Raw genomic sequence first — 22,537 nt, forward strand, 5'->3', positions numbered from 1 at the left:
CCATCAAGCCACACACGTGATTCTGATGCACAGCCAGGGCTGAGAACCATAGGGACATTAATTCTAACTAAGCATGATAGAACTTTCCAGAAATGGAGAGGTGTGTCAACAGAAGCTTGACTTAGCAGGGGGAAGAATGGGATAGCAGGGACTCCTGCCCTAAATGGGGAAAGAGGTGAGGAAGCCTGGCTTTTTAAGTCCCTGACTGTTCAGGCAGTGCATGATTCAGTTCGCTGGTCATGGCTTGTGTCTTGCAGGATGGCAGGTTGGAAAGGGTGAGGACAGGAAAGCGAGATTCGTTCCAAGAGAGAAGCCAGACAGAGACGGGAGGGGAATGTCTGAGAGAAGAAGGAAACTCCCCCTGCTGTCCTGGGTGGGAGGGGGAGGTGGCCTTCCTGGGGGTAGTGGCCATAGAGGGAGCCACAGAGCCCTTTCCAGGAGATGGTGATGTGACTGATGGAGCCAGCCCTCAGCCCTGAACCTGAGCTGGAGACCTGGCTCTGCCCCCTCCAGGCTGGGCAGCCCTGGGGACAGAGCTCTGCACTCCCGGGTGCCTCAACGCCTCCTCTGAGGAATGAAGGGAAACACACTGCCCTGCAAATGGCAAAGGCAGTGAAGGCCGTGCAGGTGCCTGTGAAAGGGATTCCGATACCAGGAAGAGACAAGGGAGCATCGGGGCCCACAGACCCCGGAGAATTCTATGAAGGACAGAGGGCAGCCACAGGGGTATGGCACGCCCTGCAGCCCCAGTCAACAGCCAAGCAGGAAGCAGGTGGCGGGAAGGGGGCCCCCGGGGGAACGGGGCACTCCAGCACAAGAAGCCTGTCAGTCAGGACTAACGACAGCCACCACCACGGCACTGAGGGCTGCTGAGCGCTAAGCCCCGCCTAGGCTGCACGGGGGTCATGTAACTTGTGTTAGCCTATGAAGTAGGCATGCTCCATCTCAACTGAGCAGGGAAACGTTCCCGACTCAAGGTCAACAAACAGTGAGCAGCAGAGGGAAACCACACCTGGTGAAACTCTGATACGCACCGGTTCTCTTAAAACCACTGGGGAGAGTGGGGCTGGGAAATCTAGAAACAAGAGTCCATCAAGTCACTTTTCTCTACTCCAGACACTTGGGAGATCTAGTCCTCACCTCCTCCCAGCTGCAGAGTGCTCCCACGTGTGCCCTGCACGTGCAGGACTGTGGCCCCAGGTCCTGGCTTCACCACTGCATGAGCCTAGCAAGGCCATCCTGCTCCCTGAGCGCCTGCTGCCAGGGTCCTTACACAGTTCTTGCAAGGATTAACTTAAGTCATGTATACAAATGCACTAGAGCCATGGTGGGTATCAGCAAATGCTGGCTCTCTTCCGTCCCCTCCCTTTCTCTACCCCTGTTGAGAGCTGCCTGGCTCCAATGTTTCCTCCACCAGAAAGCCCTCCCTGACCAGGCCCTGTCCCCATGATCATCTCATGCTCTCAAACCTCACTTCCCTCTCCTTTCCCTTTCTCAGGGCCACCGGGGTGACTGGCATCTCCCCACCTGAGTTGGCCTCACTCCCAGCCATGAACTGGGGCACTGGGGGTAGCACATCAGGCCAGAAGGCCCAAAGGACAACCCCTCTATGCCCTGCTGCATGTGCCCTGGGCATGCCAACGGGGCGGCCCAGAGCTGTGGCACAGAGGGTTTCAATGCCACCCAGACCAGCTAGCTACCTTCCCCACTACCACCTCGCCTACCTGGCACCCTTGACCCTTCATCTTAGCTGCCCTAGAACCGGCTGTAGTCCTGGGGATAGACCTCTCTCTGCAAAGTGCCCAGGCCAGAAGCACAGGGTTGTGGCCTGGACCCCGGAATGGGCATCAGGGGACCCATGCTCTAGCTTCAGCTCTGCCCAGGTAACCAAACTCCAGTCTCCTCCCCTGTCTGGACCTCAGTTCGCCCTGCAAAGGGTAGTTTTCCGTAGACCTATGTACAGAAAGAGGGGGCCTTGAAGGCCCCCCAGCTCTGACAGATGACGGTTCTATTCTGCTTCACCCAAACCTCTGTTCCCACAGGTCTATAATCTATATTTTAGAGCTGCTGCCTTATTTCTATCTCCTTGCCTTTTTTTTTTTTTTAAATCAGAGAGGAGTCTATAGAATGTGCCCGACTGGTTGAGGAGATTACTGGGCCTCTGTGTTCAATGACTCAGACACTGCTGGCTGTTTTCATTAAAAATGGGTTCCTGCTGTCTGTATGGTCTGACTCAGTGCTTTCAAAACCACTTCCTTGTCTAGGCCACAGGGTGCGTTCCCAGGAGGGAGGAGGCCCAGTCACCAGGAGGATGGCTGCCTTTCCCATGGGGCCAGAAGGGAGCTCCTGGGAAGACTATGCATCTCACAGGAGTGGGGGCCCCCAGCTTCTCGCACAGCCCAGAGCCTGGAGCAAATGCTACGTCATCTCCCATTCAGGGCCACTTCCCTCCGGCCAGACACCGGGCTGAGACCTGGGCCTGCACTGCTTCCTCTGACCCTCACAGCAACCCCAGGAGGCAGCACTCTGAGTAGGACTCTGTGGAAGAGTTGCTGAAGCTCAGAGAGGCTGAAGGAGTTCCCTAAGTTCACGGGGCTGGGAGGCAGCAGAACACAGTATTTGCCTTGGGACAGTCCTCCAGCAGATAACTGACATTCCAGTGTGCTGGAGATTTGGCAAAATGCCCTCGGTGTCTACTTTCCTGACCTGCCCAGATAAGCTGACAACGGAAGTCATAGATCTAAGAACAGAGATGTCAGACCTGGGGCTCTGGGCACTCAGCCCCTAAAAGCTGACCAAGAAGGGATGGCATAGCAGTCAGTACTCACCGGGGCTTGAGTGTAGGTGACAGCTTCTAAGATCTCAGCTACTCCGTCTGTCTCCTGAAGCCCACTGGCCTCTCCCGAGCCCTGTATGGAGATAAATCATGCCGGGCACAGGGCAGGCAGGTGACAAGTGGGAAAGTCACAGAGAAACTGTGTGTGTGTGTGTGCGTGTGTGCGTGTGTGTGTGTGTGTGTGTGTGTGTGTGTGTGTAAGAGGGGAAAGGACAGAGACAGAGTGGAATTGAGAGAGAGCATGTGTACAGTGCACAGGCTTGGCTCTTTTAGCTGTTCCTTCCACATTTTATTGCCCACACGAACAAAAAACTACAATCACTGCCAGTCTCTAACACACCTACTTTTCATTTTGTCCAGGACCCTTCAATCTCTATCAAAGGCCCTTCCATTTGCATGGCTGTCCCCAGAATGACAGAATTACATTGGGGAACAGTGATATTTTGAGAATGCCTTCCTGTTGCTACCTCTTCTTCCTAATTAGCCTTCTAATGTCAGCCACAGGGCCTGGGGGCCATCATTTTGTAAATAATGCCTTATTCTCAGAAGCTGGGGTTGCTTCTACTTTTCCAGTACTAACAGCACTGCAGAGAAGGAATGGATATACCTACGGTTTTCCTGCTCCCGGCTTTATCTGAATGTCAGGCCAGGACAATGGCCTCAGGGAGCACAGGCATTCTTACAGGGCCAATTCCGTCTCTGACTTCCCACACTGTTTCTAAATGAATGAAATCAACTTAGGCTTTGCTTTGAGGTTGACAGCACCCAAAGAGAAACAGAAGTTCTAAGAACGCTTTGTTTACCTCTGACTTTTTGCATCAAGCTATGGCTTTTGCCTGAAATGCCTTTTCTTCTTCATCTGGCAAACACTCGCTTGTCCTTGGTCAGGCATCAGCTCCTCCCTCACCTACTCAGGTCCCTCTTCTTTCACCTTCGTGCCCCCACCCCCACCCAACCCAGAGACCCTGGGTTTGCGGACCTCCCTGGTGCTCCAGTCACCCTCAGCTCTGTCACTGCATTGGAGCCTGTGTGTGTGTGAGCAGCTGGAGGACAGAGACCGCTGCCAGTGTCTCCCTTTATTTCCAGCACCCCCAGGACTGTCGCCTAGCAGGGGATTCAGTACATCAGCATGGGGGGGGGGGTCGGGGGGCAGGCACGCAGAAGAGGAGCGCCATCTCTTTTCCCTCCCTACCATTCCACCCCCAGCTTAGGAACTGATTCATTTGCCAAGCACAAAAGCTAAATTTAGGCTCAGTTTTATAGGAATTTACACTCGTGTCTTCGAGTTTTAACTCTGATTTTTAACTTTGATTTTAGAATCCTGACACCCTTTTCTGGGAGGAAGTCTGGAAACCAGGCCACTGACTGCCGCAGCCACAGAAAAACCTAACACCTTAGAAGAGACACAACCTCCCCCCTCCCCCTACAAAAGGGATGGCTGAAGCTCTTAAAAAGAAAAGCCAAAATAGGACTTGAGGCAGAGCTTGACAAGTTGAGAGAATTTAGAGACTCCATGATGTTGAGGAAGAGGAATTGCCTGGGCGCCCAACCCCTGGCCGGCTGGCTACAGGGGGTGGGGGGGAGGGGATGGGGGCTCACCGAGGGCTCTTCGGCTTCACATAGCTCCTCAGGGGTCCTGGGGTCAGGGTGGACAGTGAGCTGCTGGATGGAGCCCTGGGGAAAAGCAGAGGGTCAGAAGCCACCACTTGTACATCTACAGCGTGACCGCTAGTGGAAACATGATTGCTCTGTACCGGAGAAGGCCAGGTGGAAGGATGGGTGGGGGAAGGTGCTGCCTGTGGCCGTGACAGTGGAGCCAGCCACCTCTTGGCCCACTCGCCTTTAGGGGGACTCTCCCTGGGCCAGTGTAGTATGGGTCCCACTACCTGGAGAGGCCCCTGCGGGGTGCCGTGTTCAAAGCACTCACTGACATGGCAGCCCCCTATGTGGTCCCAGGTCCCCAGCCTGTCTGCAGGAGACCCCTAAGATGTGGGTCTCCCCTCTCCCAGAGCATCTTCCCCTGGAGCTTGAAGCTTCTTGGCTGGAAGGCCTCCTGTGAAGAGCGGCCAGCTAGCCTCCTGCCTCCTCTCTCCCCACCTGACAGCTCATTCTCCACGATGCTCCCAAAGTCATTGTTGAAAAACTATAATTGGGTTTTGCTTCTTAAGATTCCCTCACTGCGTCCCCACGCACTACAAATACACCCGAGCTCTGCCACGTGGTACCGTCCTGTACCAGGTAGGTGGGGTATCAGGAAGCATGGGTGCGGACTAAATGCATGACTATGATAACTTAGGGATTTTCCTTAGAATGGTGTATTCATAAAAGCCCATTCTGATGAGAAAGTCAATTTTCTGCTATTTTCTCAGGGCACATTGTCTAAAGGGAGAGAGAGAAACGACCTGTCACTCTGGCGTTCTAGCTTATTCCACCTTTGCAGAAATTACTTAAATGCAACTGCTGTCCCTCCCCAAAGGTAAAATCACTGAAGGAATAATAAGCCTTCCTCTTTTTCTAATGCCTAAAACATGCACAAAGATGGGCTCCTGGGTGGCTCGGTCGGATAAGCATCTGACTTCTGCTCAGGTCATGATTTCGTGGTTCATGAGTTTGAGCCCTGCATCGGGGTCTGTGCTGATAGCTCAGAGCCTGGAACCTCCTTCAGATTCTGTGTCTCCCTCTCTTTCTGCTCCTCCTACACTCATGCTCTCTCTCTCTCTGTCAAAAAATGAATAAACATTAAAATAAATTTTTTAATGCACAAAGAGGGGCACCTGGGTGGTTCAGTCAGTTAGGCATCCAACTTCAGCTCAGGTCATAATCTCACGGTTCGTGAATTTGAGCCCTGCATCAGGCTCTGTGCTGACAGCTCAGAGCCTGGAGCCTGCTTCGGATTCTGTGTGTCTCTGTCTCTTTGCCCCTCCTCTGCTTGTGCTCTCTCTCTCAAAAATAAAATAAATAAAAAATTTTTTAAAATGCACAAAGAGCTTCCACTCAGGCTATCTCACTTAACCCTACAACTCCATAGCATAGGTCTTCTTACCCTAGAATACAGATAAGAAAACCCAAAGAATCCACAGTCTGAAGTCATCAGGCTAAACTGGAAACTTAGGACTGGAATCTAGGTCTGGGGTTCCAGGACTAGTACTCTCTGCACTACACACACACACATACACACACACTCACACACGCACGCACACGCACGCACACCTCCTTGAGGCTATAAGGATAAGATAATAACAAGAGGGGCACCTGAATGGCTCAGTCGGTTAAGCGTCTGACTCAATCTCCACACAGGTCATGATCTCACGGTTTCATGAGTTCGAGCCCCACATCAGGCTCTGTGCTGACAGGGCAGAGCCTGCTTGGGACTCTCTCTCCTCTCTCTCTGCCCCTCTCCCATTTGCAATCTCTCTCTCTCTCATAATAAACATTAAAAACTATTTTTAAAAATAACTAACAAGGATAGTTGCTTGTGTTTATTGCACAGCGCCCAGTGGCCTCCCTGATCTGTGGGGCTCGGACTCACGATGAATCTCTCCAGCCCTGTGGCTCCTGCGTTGCCCACGAAGATGCCTGCGCTGGGCTCAAAAGCCAAGGCCTGGGAGGACCGCTGGAAGGGGACGCGGCTGTGTTCCTCGCAATCCACGAAGAGGGTCACTTCCTCGCCCTGGACGATCACTGCAAAGCGGCTCCACCTGTGGGTCATCACGGGCACCAGGAAGGCGGCGGCCTCATGGGACACGTGGGAGCCTGGCTCCGTGTAGTAGAGGATGATGCGCTGGCGGCCATCCTCCACGCCCGAGAGCCGCAGGCCCAAGTAGATGACCTTCTGGAAGGCATCCGTGATGGCAAAGAGCACACCGCCTGCGGCGCTGCTGGGCTTCACCGTGACGCTGATGGCAAAGTCCCTGAAGAAGGTGGGTGGGATGAGGGTCCTGGCCGGGCGGCCGACGTTGGCACCGGGCCCGAAGCTGTAGGCTGGGAAGCCACCATAGCCCGTCACAAAGGACACAGATGAGGGCAGGGGGACACCGATGAGCTCCGTGAGGTCCAGGTGGCCCTGGGAAACGGGTTCTGCAGGGAAGGAGACAGAGGCCATGCCTCACACACATATTCTACCAGGTGTGGAAACGAAGAAATAAAAAGTCACGAGTGAAATGGGATTCCTCACCCCACTGTAGTTCCTTAACTACTGGCTTTCAAACTGTTTTTGACAATGACCCACAATAAGAAATGCATTTACATTGCAAACACAATATGCTCCTTTCAATAGACATATACCTGCAATGCTGTTTCCTCTGTTTAGAAGTCTTCTCCTCTCTTATTTTATTAAAAGCATGCTGGCAAGGACCCACTACATTGATTTCATTAACCACTGAAAGGTCCTGACCTGCAGTTTGGAAACCTTTGAAAAATATCTCCTAGAATATTCCTAGAATGTATAATGTTCTCCCATCAACTTAAAGACTGTTCCTCATGTCCTTCTCTAAAACCGGATAAGTTTGTTTTGTTTGTTTGGAATGAGGTCTACTGCTGAAGTGTCCCAGGATGTGGGGCACAAGCAGGGACAGGGTGAAGTGTTCCCAGACCTCAGGGCAATGAAATTCACATCATTATCCTCCTCATTGTAGTGGTCATCGTCGTCACCACCATCATCGTGGACATTCCCTGAGCTTTCATTCTGTGCCCGACCCCGCTCTGAACTAACTCTTCACACATTAGCTCATTTTGCCCTCACAACTCTGTGAGGGGAGATGCGGTTAGCCGCATTTTACTTCCCAGAGAAGTTAACAAATGTGCCCAAGGTAAGTTCCCTCGGGCTTCAAAGCCAGAGCACCTGACCTAAGTCTGAGCTCCTACCCCGCACTGTGGCGGCTGGGAAAGGCCCCAGGCTCAGCAGCCGGGGTGCGCTGGGAGCAGGCTTCCGGTTGGCTCCAGGGACGCGCACCGGCTCCTGAGGGGACGCCCACCATGCCGGCAGTGAGACAGGGAGGCAGGTCTCAGGGACCGGCAGCAGGACCCCTGCAGGCAGGACAATGGACACGCAGGACCCTCTGGCCTCAGAAGTGAAGCCACACTCTGAGAATTCAGCCCTGTGAGGAGGACTGGAGTGAGGGAGGGCCAGAATGGAGCAGGGTCCTACCCCAGAGACAAGAGCCAGAGCAGACACCCGGTGACTATGGCCAAAGGCCAGAGGACCCTGAGAGGCTGAGTGACCGCAGAGGACTTGGGTTTGTGTCCACAGAGGACCCAAGCCATCCAAGGGCACCACAAGTAAAGCCCCATCTGACAAATCGAGCCTGCCTTTCAGTTTACAACTTGGCCCTGTCTAACTGAACTAACTGGCTGTGTGACCTTGGGTGAGTCATTGCACTGCTCCAAGGCTGGGTCTCCCTCTATGATACGGGCCCCATGAAAATGATGAAATGACACCACATGTACCCCTGGTAAATATGGCGGCAGTGCATTAAACATTCACTACTCTTTCCTTTTACTGCATCCACTCAGCAAGCCTGAGAGGTTGACCAGCAGGGGTTATTGCTGTGCTGACAGGGAGAAAGGAGGATGAGATGGGGTGTGGAGAGAAGGCAGGCACGNNNNTGCCACTGAACTCCCCATACAGAATATATACACGACCAGGTTTTTCATATGGGATTTTACTTAGTCCTCACTGCAGCCTTGGGGATTGACCGCCATTCCCACATCCTACACAAGAACCCGCCTTGGGCAGATGGAGTGACTCCTGAGTTACACAGTAAAAGTGGCAGATGTTTCAAGCCATGACTGGCCTGACCCCAGGTTGGTTGGCTGCCTCAGTCTCATAACATGGTGGGGGCTCCCTCCCCGAGGGTCTGGGGGTAATTGGGCTGCGGTGCCAATGACCCTTTAGCAGCAACTCCGACTCCGGGTGGTCCAGGAAAACCCAAACTTTCCTGGAGGATGGGAGATAAAGAGATGCCCTGACTCCAGTGCCCCACCCCCAGCACCCCCAGAGAAGGCCGCACAAAGTCAGGAGCTAGCCTGCCTGTGTGTGCGCGTGTGTGTGCATGAGTCACAGAATTACTATGAAATAGTGAGGACATACCAAAAAGCATAAATAATAATATGAGACACATATTAAACGTTAAAGTGGTCAATTTGATGTATTTATGACTTGCCATCATTTTATTATTTATGGATTTAAAAAATTTTTTTAATGTTTTATTTATTTCTAGGAGAGAGAGAGAGAGAGAGAGAGAGACAGCGTGAGCAGGGGAGGTTCAGAGAGAGAAGGAGACACAGAATCTGAAACAGGCTCCAGGCTCTGAGCTGGCTGTCAGCACAGAGCTTGATGAGGGGCTGGAACCTACGAACCGTGAGATCATGACCTGAGCCGAAGTCGGAAGCTTAACCACCTGAGCCACCCAGGCACCCCGATTTATTGATTTGTTAAATTTACATCCAAGTTAGTTAGCATATAGTGCAATAATGATTTCAGGAGTAGGTTCCAGTGATTTATCCTCTATGTGTAACACCCCGTGCCCATTGCAACAAGTATCCTCCTTAATGCCCCTCACCCATTTAGCCCAGCCCCCCACCCACAGCCCCTCCAGCAACCCTCAGTCTGTTTTCTCTATTTGAGAGTCTCTTATGTTTTGCCCCCTCCCCATTTTTACATTACTTTTGCTTCCCTTCCCTTATGTTCATCTGTTTTGTATCTTAAATTCCACATATGAGTGAAGTCATATAATTGTCTTTCTCTGACTGACTCATTTCACTTAGCATAATACCCTCCAGTTCCATCCACATAGTTGCAGATGTCTTGCCAGCATTTTGAAAGGGAGTAACTGCCTGACAGGACTGAATGATAGTATGAGGTGCGGGCACATGCTCAGTCAACGCTGGGAATTATTAACATCATCATCATTGTTGACTCTCAGGTTCAGAAAGGAATCTCAGAGGTCCCCTGATACAGTCCCTACCTGAGATGTGTGAACACCACACCGTCCAATATGGCGGCCATCACAAGTGTGGCTGTTGGGCACCTGAAACGCAGGCCATACCAACTGACCTGTGCCATCAGTGTAATATACAAACTAGATTTCAAAGACTTAGTTTGGAAAAAGTCTTAATTAGGAAAGATGCCTCATTAATAATGTGTATATTGATTATATGTTGAAACAATAATTAGGGGAAGTACTGGGTTGAACAGAATATATTATTAAAACAATGTCTGAGGAACAGTATGAGGAATAGGCATGTGTCCACCACTCTTCTTAAGAAAGTATTGATTCAGGGGTGCCTGGGTGGCTCAGTTGGTTAGGCGGCTGACTTCGGCTCAGGTCATGATCTTGCAGTTCGTGGGTTTAAGCCCCATGTCAGGCTCTGTGCTGATAGCTCAGAGCCTGGACCCTGCCTCTGATTCTGTGTCTCCCTCTCTCTCGGCCCCTCACTGATCTCACTCAGGTCTCTCAAAAGGGAATAAACATTAAATTTTTTTTTAAAAAAATAGATTCAGCAGAAGCTCTCACACACTCTCCAATCCTATTCTGCTGGCCACACCCCAAAGACAGCCTCTTTGAGGGCTGTGGTGTGTATATCCCCATGAATGTCTTTCCATGTTTGCTACATGAGCATGTGTATGCTTGTGACAGAATGCAGAGCCACTGTGTATGTCTCTAAACCTCACATCAATGTTGGCCTGCTGCATGTATCCCCCTGACACTTTTTTCCCCACCCAAAATCATATTTTTTAAATGTTTTATTTGTTTATTTTGAGGAGGGGAGGGGCAGAGAGAGAGGGACAGACAGAATCCCAAGCAGATTCCACGATATCAACACAGAGCACAATGTGGGGGTCAATCTCACAAACTGTTAGATCATGACCTGAGTCGATATCAAGAGTTGGATGCTACAGTCCCTCTGGAAAACAGTGTGGAGGCTCCTCAAAAAATTAACAATAGAACTCCCCTATGACCCAGCAATAGCACTGNTGCTTCACCAACTGAACCAACTTCACCAGGCTCACTTCAATATTGTATTTCTAAGACTGAACTTTGTTGATGCAAGCGGCTGTGGATCTCATATTTTCACCAGAGAATTCTACATATTTTGACAGCAGTACTCTATGGTATAAATGAGCCTGCACACAGTAGCTTACTCTTCTGCTGATGGGAAGGGAGATTTTCATCCCTCTTAAAACACTACTGCTATCGACTTCCTTCGACACATCTCCCCATGCTCTCCTGGGCAGGCCACTCCACCTGTGGGTGGAATTATTGGATGATGGGTGGATGTACACCTGCAACTTCACGGGATGCTGCGAAAATGTTCTCTGAAGTTCTCTGAAGTGCAGATGTTTAAAATCAGGACATAAGAGACATATAGCATTGTATAAGCTTAAGATCTATAATGTGTTGATTTGATACATTTCTACATTGCAATATATATATATTGCATATATGTATATATATATATACACACATGTATATATGTATATACGCACACACAATGTATATATACACACATGTATATATGTGTATATATCAGCTTTCACTAGAACCTCCATCAACATCACATAAGTACCGTTGTATGTGTGGTGAGACCATTTAAGATGCCCTGTGCCATCTGACGTGCCCAGCAGCAGCATATTCTTACCATCATTCAGGGGAGGGAGGGAGATGCGAAATGGGAGCAGTCCGTGGGGCTTTCAACTATAGTGATAATGTTTACTTCTTTAACTAAGCAATACTCAAAAGAAGTATTCATTGTAGTAATCTTTGTAGAACACGTCATGGAAACTATTTCACAATATTTTAGTGAAAACAATCACGCATCCTCAACGAAAGAGCAAATGAGACCATGCTGGCGCCCCACTGAGAAGGCTACTCCGGCCACCCAGGGCCCTCAGCCGTGTACCTGCGGCTCAGGCTGCTGCCTCCTGGCTCCGGAAAGCTCTGTGGTCTGGACACAGCTGCCCTCCTCCGCAGCCTGCTCTGACACAGCCCTGGAGGGTCCCGTGTTGTTGCAGGTCCTCCCCCTCCACGGCAAGTGCCTTTCCCTCTGCCGCCCACACCATCTCCCCCAGCTCAGCTATTCTGCCAGAACTCCTTCTCATCCTGCAAGACTCAGCCCCAGGTTCACCTTCCCGGAAATCCCTTGTTTCAGCGCCTGCACCCTCCCCCTCCCCCTCTGGAGGCTGCATTAGATGCTGGGGTCCTCCATCATAGTTCGCAGCACACTGCACGTCACTGTTGGGTCACTGTGTCTCTCCCCATTAGACAGTGAGGACAAGGACCACACCATCCATCTCTGTGTTCCCAGTCTCCAGCCTAATTCTGATGAGTGAATGAATGAATGCACAAATAAATGACTCCATGACTAAAATCAACCCCCTCATTTTACAAAAGGTGAAACTGAGATTAAAGGAGGAAAGCAGGCTGTTGGCTACGAGCTCAGATCTGACCCTCAACCCAAGGCTTTTCCTTTCCAGTTTGCAACTTGCATTAAAACAGGAATTAATGTTAAGTAGGAGAAACCCCAGAAGGCATAAATGAAAAGGCTGATAAATCTGGCTAAATTTAACGGCAAAGAAATTCTTAAAGTTCCGCATAGCCAAAAAAAAAAAAAATCCCACAATATCTAATAAAACCTGCAACTGGGCAAAAATATTTGCCACATATACCACAGACAACAATCTAGTTACCTAATAAACAGAACAGATATTCGAATCCATAAGAGAACCACAACCAAGTGGAAAGACAGGAAATTCTTGCCACTGTAAAAAACAAATGAAAACGGCTCTTCAACCTCTGAGAAGATACTCAACGCTCACTCAGAATGAGAGAAATACAAGTTAAGGCTACGAAGAGATGCCATTTTCTCTCTCCGCTTGGCAAGCATCAGAATGTCTGGAAGTACCCGAGTGGGCAGGAGTGCAAGGGAAGAGGCCATCTCTAGCTCGCGCGTGGCTGTTAGGACCAGCAATTGGTCTAATGTCTGTGGGAAGCGCTCTGACAATATGTATCAAAATTAGAAGTGAACATGGACTCTTTGATCCAGAAGTTATACTTCTATGGATTTTTTCCCAAACGATGAAGTTCCATACGTGAAACATAAAGCATGCACAAGAATGTTCCCGGCAGCATTGTTTAAAATGTATCTAACTGTCTTTGGGAATGGCTGCATAATCAGTTTTGATGCACCATGCAGCCTTGAAAAGGGTGATTCCTTAGGTACTGATATGAAACAATCAACAAGATGCATTAAGTGGAAACAGACCCCAAAAAAGGGGTGCAGAACAGAATCATCAGCAGTTGGAAATGCATATATTAATATGTATTTGCCATATAAATACATATGTTTTAAAATATATATTAGGCTATCTCTAGAAGGATACACACGACACTGGGACCAGAGATTGTCTCCAGGGAAGGGAGCTGGCGGGTGAGGAGCAAGAAGACACTTTCTTTTCTCTTGATACTTTTTTGTACTTTTTGAAATTTTATACCATCTACATGGTGTGAAAAAGACATTTGCATATTGTAAAGACATTAACTCCTTCCATCCCCTTTTAGAAATTATAAAACCTTTTCTTCCTGCGTTTCCTCCCTCAGATGCGCAGGCCTGTCTTTGCTCAGAAAGAAAAGGGGGAGGGGAAAGAGTGAAAAGAAAAGACATAGAAATGAAAGCAAACGCCCCACTGGGATTTCTTTTCTCCCCTCCAGGGTTTAAAGATAAAAACAAAACAAAACCAGGAGCGCCCTGCTGACCGCTCTGCTTTCTTCTTCCAGAGCCCGGTGTAAAGCTCTTCCTCCGTTCTAATCTCCCCCCTACTGAGAAGAAGAGAAGCCCCTTTCTGGCCGAATGGTCCAGGTCTGGACAATGTGCCCTTCCACGGGGAGTAAATGGGCCAGAGCGTCTCATCCAGCCTCTCAAACTGGCTTGTTTCCAAGTGGTGTCCCGAGAGCTTCAGGGACAAGTGGGGGTTCAGGGGACCTGGGGGCAGAGGCGGAGGGGCCAGGAAGCCTGTTCCAACCAGCCCTGAGCTGCCATGGCCGGTACAGCCCAGACTCCCACGTGGCCATTCTGGAAACTCTTTAGTCCCAAAAGAATCCTGCTTTAAAAAAAAAAAATTGCAAATCCATCCAACCTCCTTGTTTTATAGATAGGAAAACGGATGGTCAGGTAGGGAGCTCTGTGACTATGAGTCACAGCCAGGAAGTAGCAGACGTGCAGCGAGCAAAGAGGGACAGACAGAGTGGGGTGTGATTCTGCCCTGCCCCAGCCCCTTCCGGGCCTGGCAGTTGGGTGGCCAGCTGGAGAGGGGGCAGAGGAAGCCACCTGCGGAGGGGAGTACTTGGCATTGGACAGAGCTGGGTTCCCAGCCAGCCTCTGCCATTTACCAAGTGGGCAGCCTCTGGGTGGGTGACTTAGCGGTGATGTGGGGACACTCAGCCACCTCACATGTGGGGATCCGACAAAATGAAGGGTGGGAATTGCAAATGCTCAGCAAATGGTAGCGACCGGGGATCCTATTGGACATGAACGGTGTAAGCTTAGCAAAAAGCAAAGTCTGCAATGCGAGCCCTTCCTGATCGCCCCTGCCCTCCCGCTGCCCAGGCCCCTGCTGCCCAGGCCCCAGCTGCGCAAAGGAAGACAAGTGTGCAGGGGCCTGGCGATGGGCCTTGTTTCCACTGGGTCAGCCATAGAGGGAGCCAAGCTACAAGCTACAGGAAGCCCAAGTTCAGTCCAGCTCTGCTCTCAGCAACCCCTACCTCCCTCCCTCCCAACACAGCGTCCCACGGCGTGGCGTGGTGGGGAGCGACCCCTGGCCTGGAGTGACCCCCGCTCAGGGCCGCGCTGGGCCTGCTGGCTCATTTCCCCTTGGCTTCTGCAAGGAGGGCCACCTGCTCTGGTGGCCACCAGGGAGGGGAAGAGAAGCCAGGGAGCCAAGACAAACAGGCCCAGTAACTTGGTCCATAGGCTTGTCCTGGGATGGCTCTGTGCTGGGCCGGGAAGCAGGAGGGTGTGGGGATCACAGCTGGTGGGAAGACATCCCACCTTCCTGGGGAGGGGGGGGGGGCAAGTGCAGAGGAGGCAGAGGGGGGAGCTGATCCTGGAACTCTCTGGCCTCAGGAGCTGTGGGTCCCTTCGTGGGAGGGGGCCACACTGCTCCACAGATAACAGTATCTATCTCATAGAACAGCTGTGTCTTGAGTGAAATAATATACCTAAAATGCTTAGCACCCAGGAAGCCCAGGTTCAGAGTCTAAGGCCCTAGTTAAGGTTCGTGAGATGAGGCTCAGGCTCCACATCTAATAGGACCTCACTGTGGGCTCATTCATCTACTGGAGACACAAGCTCTGCCTCAATTCCACGGGGTTAGGTCTGTGGGGCCAGGGAGCCCTCTGAGCACAGACGAGGCCCAGGTGGGGAGGCAGAGCTCGAAGCTGATTGCAGCTCTGCCAGTGACTCCATCTGTGCTCCTGGGCAAGCTGGTCTCCCTCCCTGGTCCCTGTGCTCCTGTGTGCACAGCAAGCAGTTAGACAAGATGGGCTCTCAGAGCCAGAGCCATTCTGACGCATTCCAGGTATCTTTGCTGCCTTCAAAATACTTCCCAGGGCTGATTCTGACTTCAGTCTTGATCTCTTCCTTCATCAATGCATAGGGATGGCTTCATGTAGGATGGAGGTTTCAGCCCACTTTTCCAATTCATGGATTGATAACATTTATAAAGCCCCCAATTCTGCCTGTGTGCCACTGGGGATATGACGGTGAATCTAGAGTGCAGGTGCTCAAGAAGCTCATGATCTAGCTGCCTTGGTTAGCCATCACCCATTCATGCTACTTACAAGCTCCAAAGCCTTCAATGGCTCCCTAGTGCCTTCAAGATCAAGTCAAAATTACACTGAAGACAACCTATGCTTCGTTTCTTCATTCTCTCTCTTCCCTGCTGTCTCTGGTCATGTCGTTCCTTCTATTTCCCATCTTCTCACAGCTGAGTCATCTAAGCGCTCAGCAGTACGCTAAGACACCGAGACCTCCTCTCACCCGCTACACAGAATCACATGCACCTCCTCTACTCAAATCAGGGCACAGAGCAGGCACTCTGGGCCGCGGCCTGATGAAAGGGGAAAGACAGATGCACAGAGGCCTCTCTCTCCTCCGTTCCTTGGCCTAGCCTCCTGAGGACAGCTGGGGGCGGCCCCTCCCAAGGGCACAAGGAGGGGGGATCAGACAGCTTTAGAGACGGACCAGGCAGAGGAAAATCTGAACAGTCACTGCAGGGTGCAACTTTCCTCTCAGGGGTCCAAAGCCAGTTTCCATGGAAACCAGGGCAGATTCCTAGCAAAGAAGAAACAAACAGGGCAGGGTTCAGGTTTTCCTTCCGCACAGATGACAGCAACCTGGCCAGAGGAGGTGAAGAACAGGAGCCCTTCCCTCCCCTCCTCACAGCCACAGACTCTAGGGCATCTGGAATTTCTCTTCCCCAGTCTAACCTCAGTTTCTCTTTCTGTGTAATGGGCTGCTTCAGCCCTTCCATCTGTGGGGTGCTGAAGCAGTGCCCAGGACTAGCCTGGGCTTTGGAGCTTTGCCTCCCTGGGGAACTGTATTTGGCTTCGCAAAGCTCCATCTCACAGATGATCATCTGGGACCTGAGCCCAGCGCTCGCGCTTGTTAGCATTTAAGGCCGGAAGGAGCTAAGGAGCGTTCCTCTGGCTCCAGGTCAATGAGGGCTGCAGACAAGCCAGACCGGGAGGGAGGCTGAGGACACCCCGGGATCGTGCATGGCAGCGACGCCTGGTGGCCACACGGAGAACTGCGTCTCCATGAAACCCAAGGAAGGCTTCCTAGGTTACAGCTGTGAGGGACACCACCTGGGTCTGGGGAAACTGGGAGAATGGGGATCCCAACAATAGATCTGAGAGGGTCCCAAGAGAGCAGGTCTGAGGTCACACAGGTTGCTGTGGTCAAACCAGGCCTAGAACTGCCTCCTATGCTGCCCGGGAAAGCCAAAGGTGCTCCCTCCCCACATCTCTCATTTCCACCTGTGCCTGTGAAGACCCACAGAACACTTTATTCAGCTTGAATGGGGACTCAGGACTCCTTCAAGCTGATTGGTGTATCCACTGGATGCAGGGCTCAGGAGGGTGCAGAGGATCCTTCTCCCTGCCCCTATTGGGGCTGGAGCCAGTAGGCAACAATAAGCAGGTAAAGTGGGGGTGACCACCCTGGGAACCCCAGCGGGGCCCCTCTGGCCTGGATTTCCCTGCACCCAGCCCAGGGGAGAGAGGACTTCTCCAATACCTCCTTTGCTCCAGCAGCAGAAACCGGGGAGCCTCTGAGAACCAAGCATCCCCTATCTTGCTCCTTCTCAGGCCATCCTGCCTGGGAGGCAGACGTTCTTGCATCCTCTCAGGACCGCTCTTTCCCTTCCCTTTGGATGCTCCTACAGGGACAGGGCCCCTGAGGACTCTGGGTTATCAGATCAGACCTCCTGCCCTGTGGCTTCCCTTCCTCTGACTTCCCGAGAGAGACGGGGGGCTGGGAGTTCGGCAAGCCACAGACTCTCTGCAGGAAGAGCACAGCTCACCACCCGGGGAAGGAGTGTCCTCCACTACAGGGCCACCAAAAGGCCATATGCCCTGTCCTGTGCAAGGTCTCCGTGTGCACATATCCACTACCGTGGAGTTAGCCCATCCCTCTTGTGACAACCCTGACCACTGCTGGACAATCTTTAGTCTTCAGAACTCTTTCTCCTGATGGACCCGGGCGTGCCTCCCTTAGCTTGCACCCACCTGGCTGGGCCCTGCTCTGCACTCTGGGACCACACACAAGTCGGCCTTGACTTTTGCATCATGGCCTCAGAAGCGTTGGACGGGGGAAATGGCCAGCCTGGGAGGCAGACTGCCAGTAGCTCAACGTATAATCTTGAGCAATCTCTTCACCTCTCTGAGCCTCAGGCTGATGGCCTCCAGAGGCCCCTGCCAGGTCTGCGAGTCTCTGATTCTGCATCCTTCTTGTCTCCCGCCTATTCCCCACTTTTTCTAACCACTCTTAACTGTCCATTCCTCCAGCCCGCAGCCTTCAGGCCTGGAAGGAATGACCACAATAGGGAGCAGGACCAAACCCAGCCCTCCCCGCAGACATCTTGGTCATTGGGCAGCACAGTCTGGCCCGAGGCGTGGAGCACTGTGCCCAGGAAAATGTTACAACTCTGCCTGTGAGGAAGTATCGCCCCACCCAAGCCAGAGCCCACGGAGGCCCCCGGCTCTACCTGACTCCCCTCCCGAAGGAAAAGAGGCACGACAGAATTCACGCTGCATGGGATCCACCTGCACCCAGCAAAGTCGTAAGAGCTTCTTAGAAAAACCTGCCACCCAACGCATGTCTTAGAAAAAGAACCCATTTTCCTACAGGGCAAAAAGTCCTGGATCAACTTAGAAAGGAGACCTGGGCTTGGCAACAATCAAAGACCTCATTTTTCTGAATTACAGAGGAGCATTTTTCTACATGTAAACTTAGAACGCCTCCTTCCCTTTTCCGGTTTTCATATATAGCATAGGAATTTTCATGCTCAATGAAGTTACTGTGTGAGCTCTCCTCTCTCTCTCTCTCTCTCTCTCTGTCTCTTGCTTTCTTGCTCTCTCAGGCCTTTGGCCTAAACTGAGAGAGGGATGGCTTTAAAGATGCCTGGATGTGGGCAGAGACGGGCGAGGTATGGGCACTGTGGCTTGGCCACCCCACCCACCAGCAGGAAGGAGAAGCCGTCCCCCACCCAGCACCCAGCACCCAGTACCCGTACTGACTTCCAAAGCATCCCCTCACCTGAGTCCCCACCAGAATGGAAGCAAGGCAGTGATCATTCTCTCATTTCAAAGAGGAGGAAATCAAGCCCTAGAGAAGGGAAGTAACTTACTTGAAGCCCTAGTGCAGGAGTCAGCACTGAAGACTCATCACTGGGCTCTGCCCATTACAGCCCACGGCCTCCCGGGCTGCCCTTGGGACCCCTCCAGGTGCACCTGCACACCCCTGTGTCCTCACAGTCCCTACCATCCCTCCACCCAAACACCCGCATCTCTCTGCACGCTGGTGGTGAGCTCCCTTTCCTCTCTGATATGACTACACATGGGCATAGACCACGCGGACCCATCTCAGCCCCCAGTGCCAGCAGAGCCTGGACAAGAATGAGGACAAGAAGGAAGCATGTCAGCAGCTAAGATTTACTGTGGGCTCGCTGCATGACAGGCACCGTTCAACAGACTTTCCATGAATCGTTTCATCTTCCTACTGATTCTCTATGAGATAGATAATGTCATTATCCCCATTTTACAGGTTATTAAACTGAGGCTTGGAGACATTAATGACCATTCTAAGGCCATGAGGATAACAAATGACTAACATCAGGATTCAAATCAGGATGGGTGGTATAGCATAGTATGAAGGTTTAGCCCTGGCCACACGTCAGAGTCACCCAGGAGTCTGCCCCTCTGGCCCGGCCCTGTGGGCTCCATGTCTTCCAGAGTCTAGCCTGGGTAAGTCTGATGCCCTCCCCCAGTTGGTAGCCACAGGTGAGGGTAACCCCCCCCCACCCTCAGGCTTTGCTAGCAGACAAACCTGGGCTTGAGTCCTGAATCTGCCACTAACCTGTGTGTGACCCTGTGGAAGCCACTGAGCTGTATGGTGGGGCAGGAACAGAGGCTGGCTCACAGAGTGATCGTGAGGTCGGACAACATGGTGAGGGCTGTGCCTGGCAGAGGCCTAGTGCATCTGAAAGCTCAGGACCCACTGGCTGACTCTGGGCCTGGACTCCCATGCTCTCGCCAGCCAGCCCCCAACCGTTAACCATTAAAGAATTTATAATATAATTGGATAAGTGGGCCCAGCAACTAAGGGACTGAAGAGTTTAGTCTGGAGAGAGTATATTATGACTCGCTCACTCTATGACCCAGGTCTGCTCCCTACCACCTCTTACACACACACACGCGCGCGTGTGCGCGCACACACGTGCACACTACCCCCTCAGACTAAGCAGACATGGGCTCCAGTGCAGAAGCCATGTGTAAGCCCAGGAAGCATGCAGTGGGTCCTGCTATCTTGCTGCAGTGAGGGTCCTGCCTTCAGACTCCTCCTTCGCCCCCTTTTCCAAACTTGTTCCAGAAAGCTGGGTACTGAGCCATGCCAGGGCCCACGTGCACCAGGTGGCGCACGAAGGCCGGCAGGTGTGGGCAGGCGTGAGCATCTGGGAAGACTTTTCTAGTCAACTCTCCTCAATTTATGGACCTCCTTTTCCATTTGGGGAACAAAGGCTCTTTGAGTGGGATGAGGGCCTTGAATCTCTAGGATGACATCAACTGCAGTGAGTCATCACTCCCGGCAGGCAGCTCTGGAGGACGGGCTCAGGGCACTGCGAGGAAAACTCATGGAAAACGGGCACCGAGGTGAAGGGGCCTGTCGGAGCACAGGAGGGGCACCGGCTGGGAACATGCATCGGCCTGCTGGAAGTGGGCGCCTGGCAACCCTGAAAACTGCCAGGTTCAGCACTAGAAGGGGACAAAGAACCAGCGGCTGGAGGCCAGGCAGGGTTAGTGTAGATATCAGAAGGTTTCAAACTGCATTTGCCAGGCCCAGGGCTGGGGCCCAGGGGAGGCGGTGCACCGCGGGAGACAGGAGATGAAGGAGAAGGCGCCTGCCTGCTGGGCTCCTGATGCACATGGATACAGCCACATGGGCACACATACACATACAACACATGCTCACCTGTTGACACACCCACAAGCACACTCACACACACCAATGCATATGTTCATACACACATGTTCACATGCACACATGCACACGCTGTGACACCTCCACCCACACTCATCCGGAATACACACTCATGCAGACACACACTCGTGTACTCACACACACATTCGTCTATGGATACTCTCTCACACGCTGACCCACATTTGCACAAACTCACCTACCCTCATACGCACACTTGCACCAAAGCAACTCAGACTTCATTTGTTATTCGGTTCCAGTTGCAGCCTCATTGGAAGAAGGTTCTATAGCCAAAAACCAACCAACCACCAACCAACCAACAAAAACCCACCATCAAAACCCTTCCATGTCACGGACATTCACGATGCACTGCAAGGCAAGACATGGGGCCTGGGGCCCCACGGAGAGTCTGAAGCCCACTCTTCCTTCCCCCATCTACCTCTTTAAAGGTTTGGAGGCGTCCGACTACACTTCCTCCACACAGCATTTAGGTTTCTCTAATGTGGGTACATTTTCCGTATTCTCCCCTTTGTCAGTAAAAAACCTTCTCAGAATGTCCGATTTGGGTCATGCCTTCACAGAGCACCGAAACCAACTGACTCATTTTCTTAGAGGCAATGCTAGAAATGGTTGCTCCACGAACAGCTGACCCGTACAGGTGACACACGGCACAGGCCCTGGCACAGGCGGGTGCCCAATAAATGTCAGTTTCAGGAATGTACGAGTGCATGTGTAGCACGGGCTCACGTGTACTGAGCCCTAACTGTGTCCTGGGCCCAAATGTGTTACCAGCATGGCAGCTCTCAGCTCTGGCTGAACAGCAGAATGGCCAAAACTACTACCCCCCATGCCTCACTCCCAGAGATTTCGATTCAGGTGGGCCATGCACGGCCGGGGCTGGTGACGTGGCACAAGCACCCAGGTGGTACTCATCCACAGCCCCTGAGTTCTTCACAACCTCATCCTTCCTGTGCCCAACCCACAGATGCAGGGATAGAAGCAGAGAGAGGTTAAATAACTTGCCCAAGGGCACATAGCTCTCGGGTCCCAGAACAGGTGGCTTTAAACCCTCATCTGGGGGATGTGAGGCATTGAGGGTCCATCTGCTCCCTTCCAGGAATGTCCCTTCAATCCGAGTCTGACCCACTCCAGGAGCACACGCTGACTGCTTAGCCCATGGTGACCTTGGTCCATCTGCCTCTCTGCCCCCATTGCCCTGACAGCCCCTCCCCATGGCTCTCAGCAGCAGCACACCATCTTCCACCAGCTCCCAGGAACAGGGCTCTGCTGCCAGCCAGAGACAGGCTCTCGTGCGCTTCCTCCTCTCAGCAGATCTGGGAGGGTCAGCGACTCCAGGTCCGCTGGCCACTGGGAAGCCACAGCCCTCACCTTGGCTGACTGGACATAGTTTCAGTGCTGGGAGAGGGCTCTTCAAGCAGAATGGTGCTGGGGAGAAAGACAGCTCTGGCTTCAAATCCCAGCTCTGCATTTAAAAAGCTGCACAACTTTGGACAAAACGCTTCCCCTGTCTGAACCTCTGCTTCTAAATGCGTAACACAGGAAGAATGCCACCTGCTGCAGGGAAGAGTTTTGAGAATGACCTGAGATAACAGACATAAAATCCTGAGCTGAGGGCCTAGCAAAAGCAGACCTTTAATAAAGCACATTGGGGTATGGCCATCGCTATCATCATCAATGACATAAGCTTTCTTTTCTCTCTCAAAGAGAGAAAATTGTAATTGCCATGAAAAGTAGCTTTGAGCAGCTTTCCTTCTGGGTCCCTGTTTTCTCACCTGCAAACAGGGTGATACAGCCTCCTTCACTAGGTTACAGTGAGGGCCCCACGTGGCTCTGATGGGAAAATGCTTTGCCCAGTGCAGTCCTCTCTGCTATAAGGAGTGGTTAACATGGACAGAGGCCTCCAGACAGGCGTCTGGGGGCTGAGAGTGC

At 52.0% G+C, this 22,537-nt stretch overlaps 1 protein-coding gene across 1 annotated transcript in view; it reads right to left on the reverse strand.

The window, feature by feature from the left end:
- The window catches only part of COL15A1 (collagen type XV alpha 1 chain), a 110,755-nt gene that overhangs the window by 59,912 nt on the left and 28,306 nt on the right, over positions 1 to 22,537 (reverse strand). Inside the window, exons 3-5 of the mRNA XM_077756055.1 lie at positions 6,366 to 6,913; positions 4,436 to 4,510; positions 2,829 to 2,909 (exon numbers count right to left, since the gene is read on the reverse strand). Coding sequence (XP_077612181.1) covers positions 2,829 to 2,909; positions 4,436 to 4,510; positions 6,366 to 6,913 — 704 coding nt within the window. The remainder of the gene's footprint in view (positions 1 to 2,828; positions 2,910 to 4,435; positions 4,511 to 6,365; positions 6,914 to 22,537) is intronic.

Source organism: Crocuta crocuta, unplaced genomic scaffold (assembly GCF_008692635.1).
Source record: "Crocuta crocuta isolate KB4526 unplaced genomic scaffold, BGI_CrCroc_1.0 scaffold431, whole genome shotgun sequence".
In the NCBI taxonomy this organism is placed as follows: domain Eukaryota; kingdom Metazoa; phylum Chordata; class Mammalia; order Carnivora; family Hyaenidae; genus Crocuta; species Crocuta crocuta.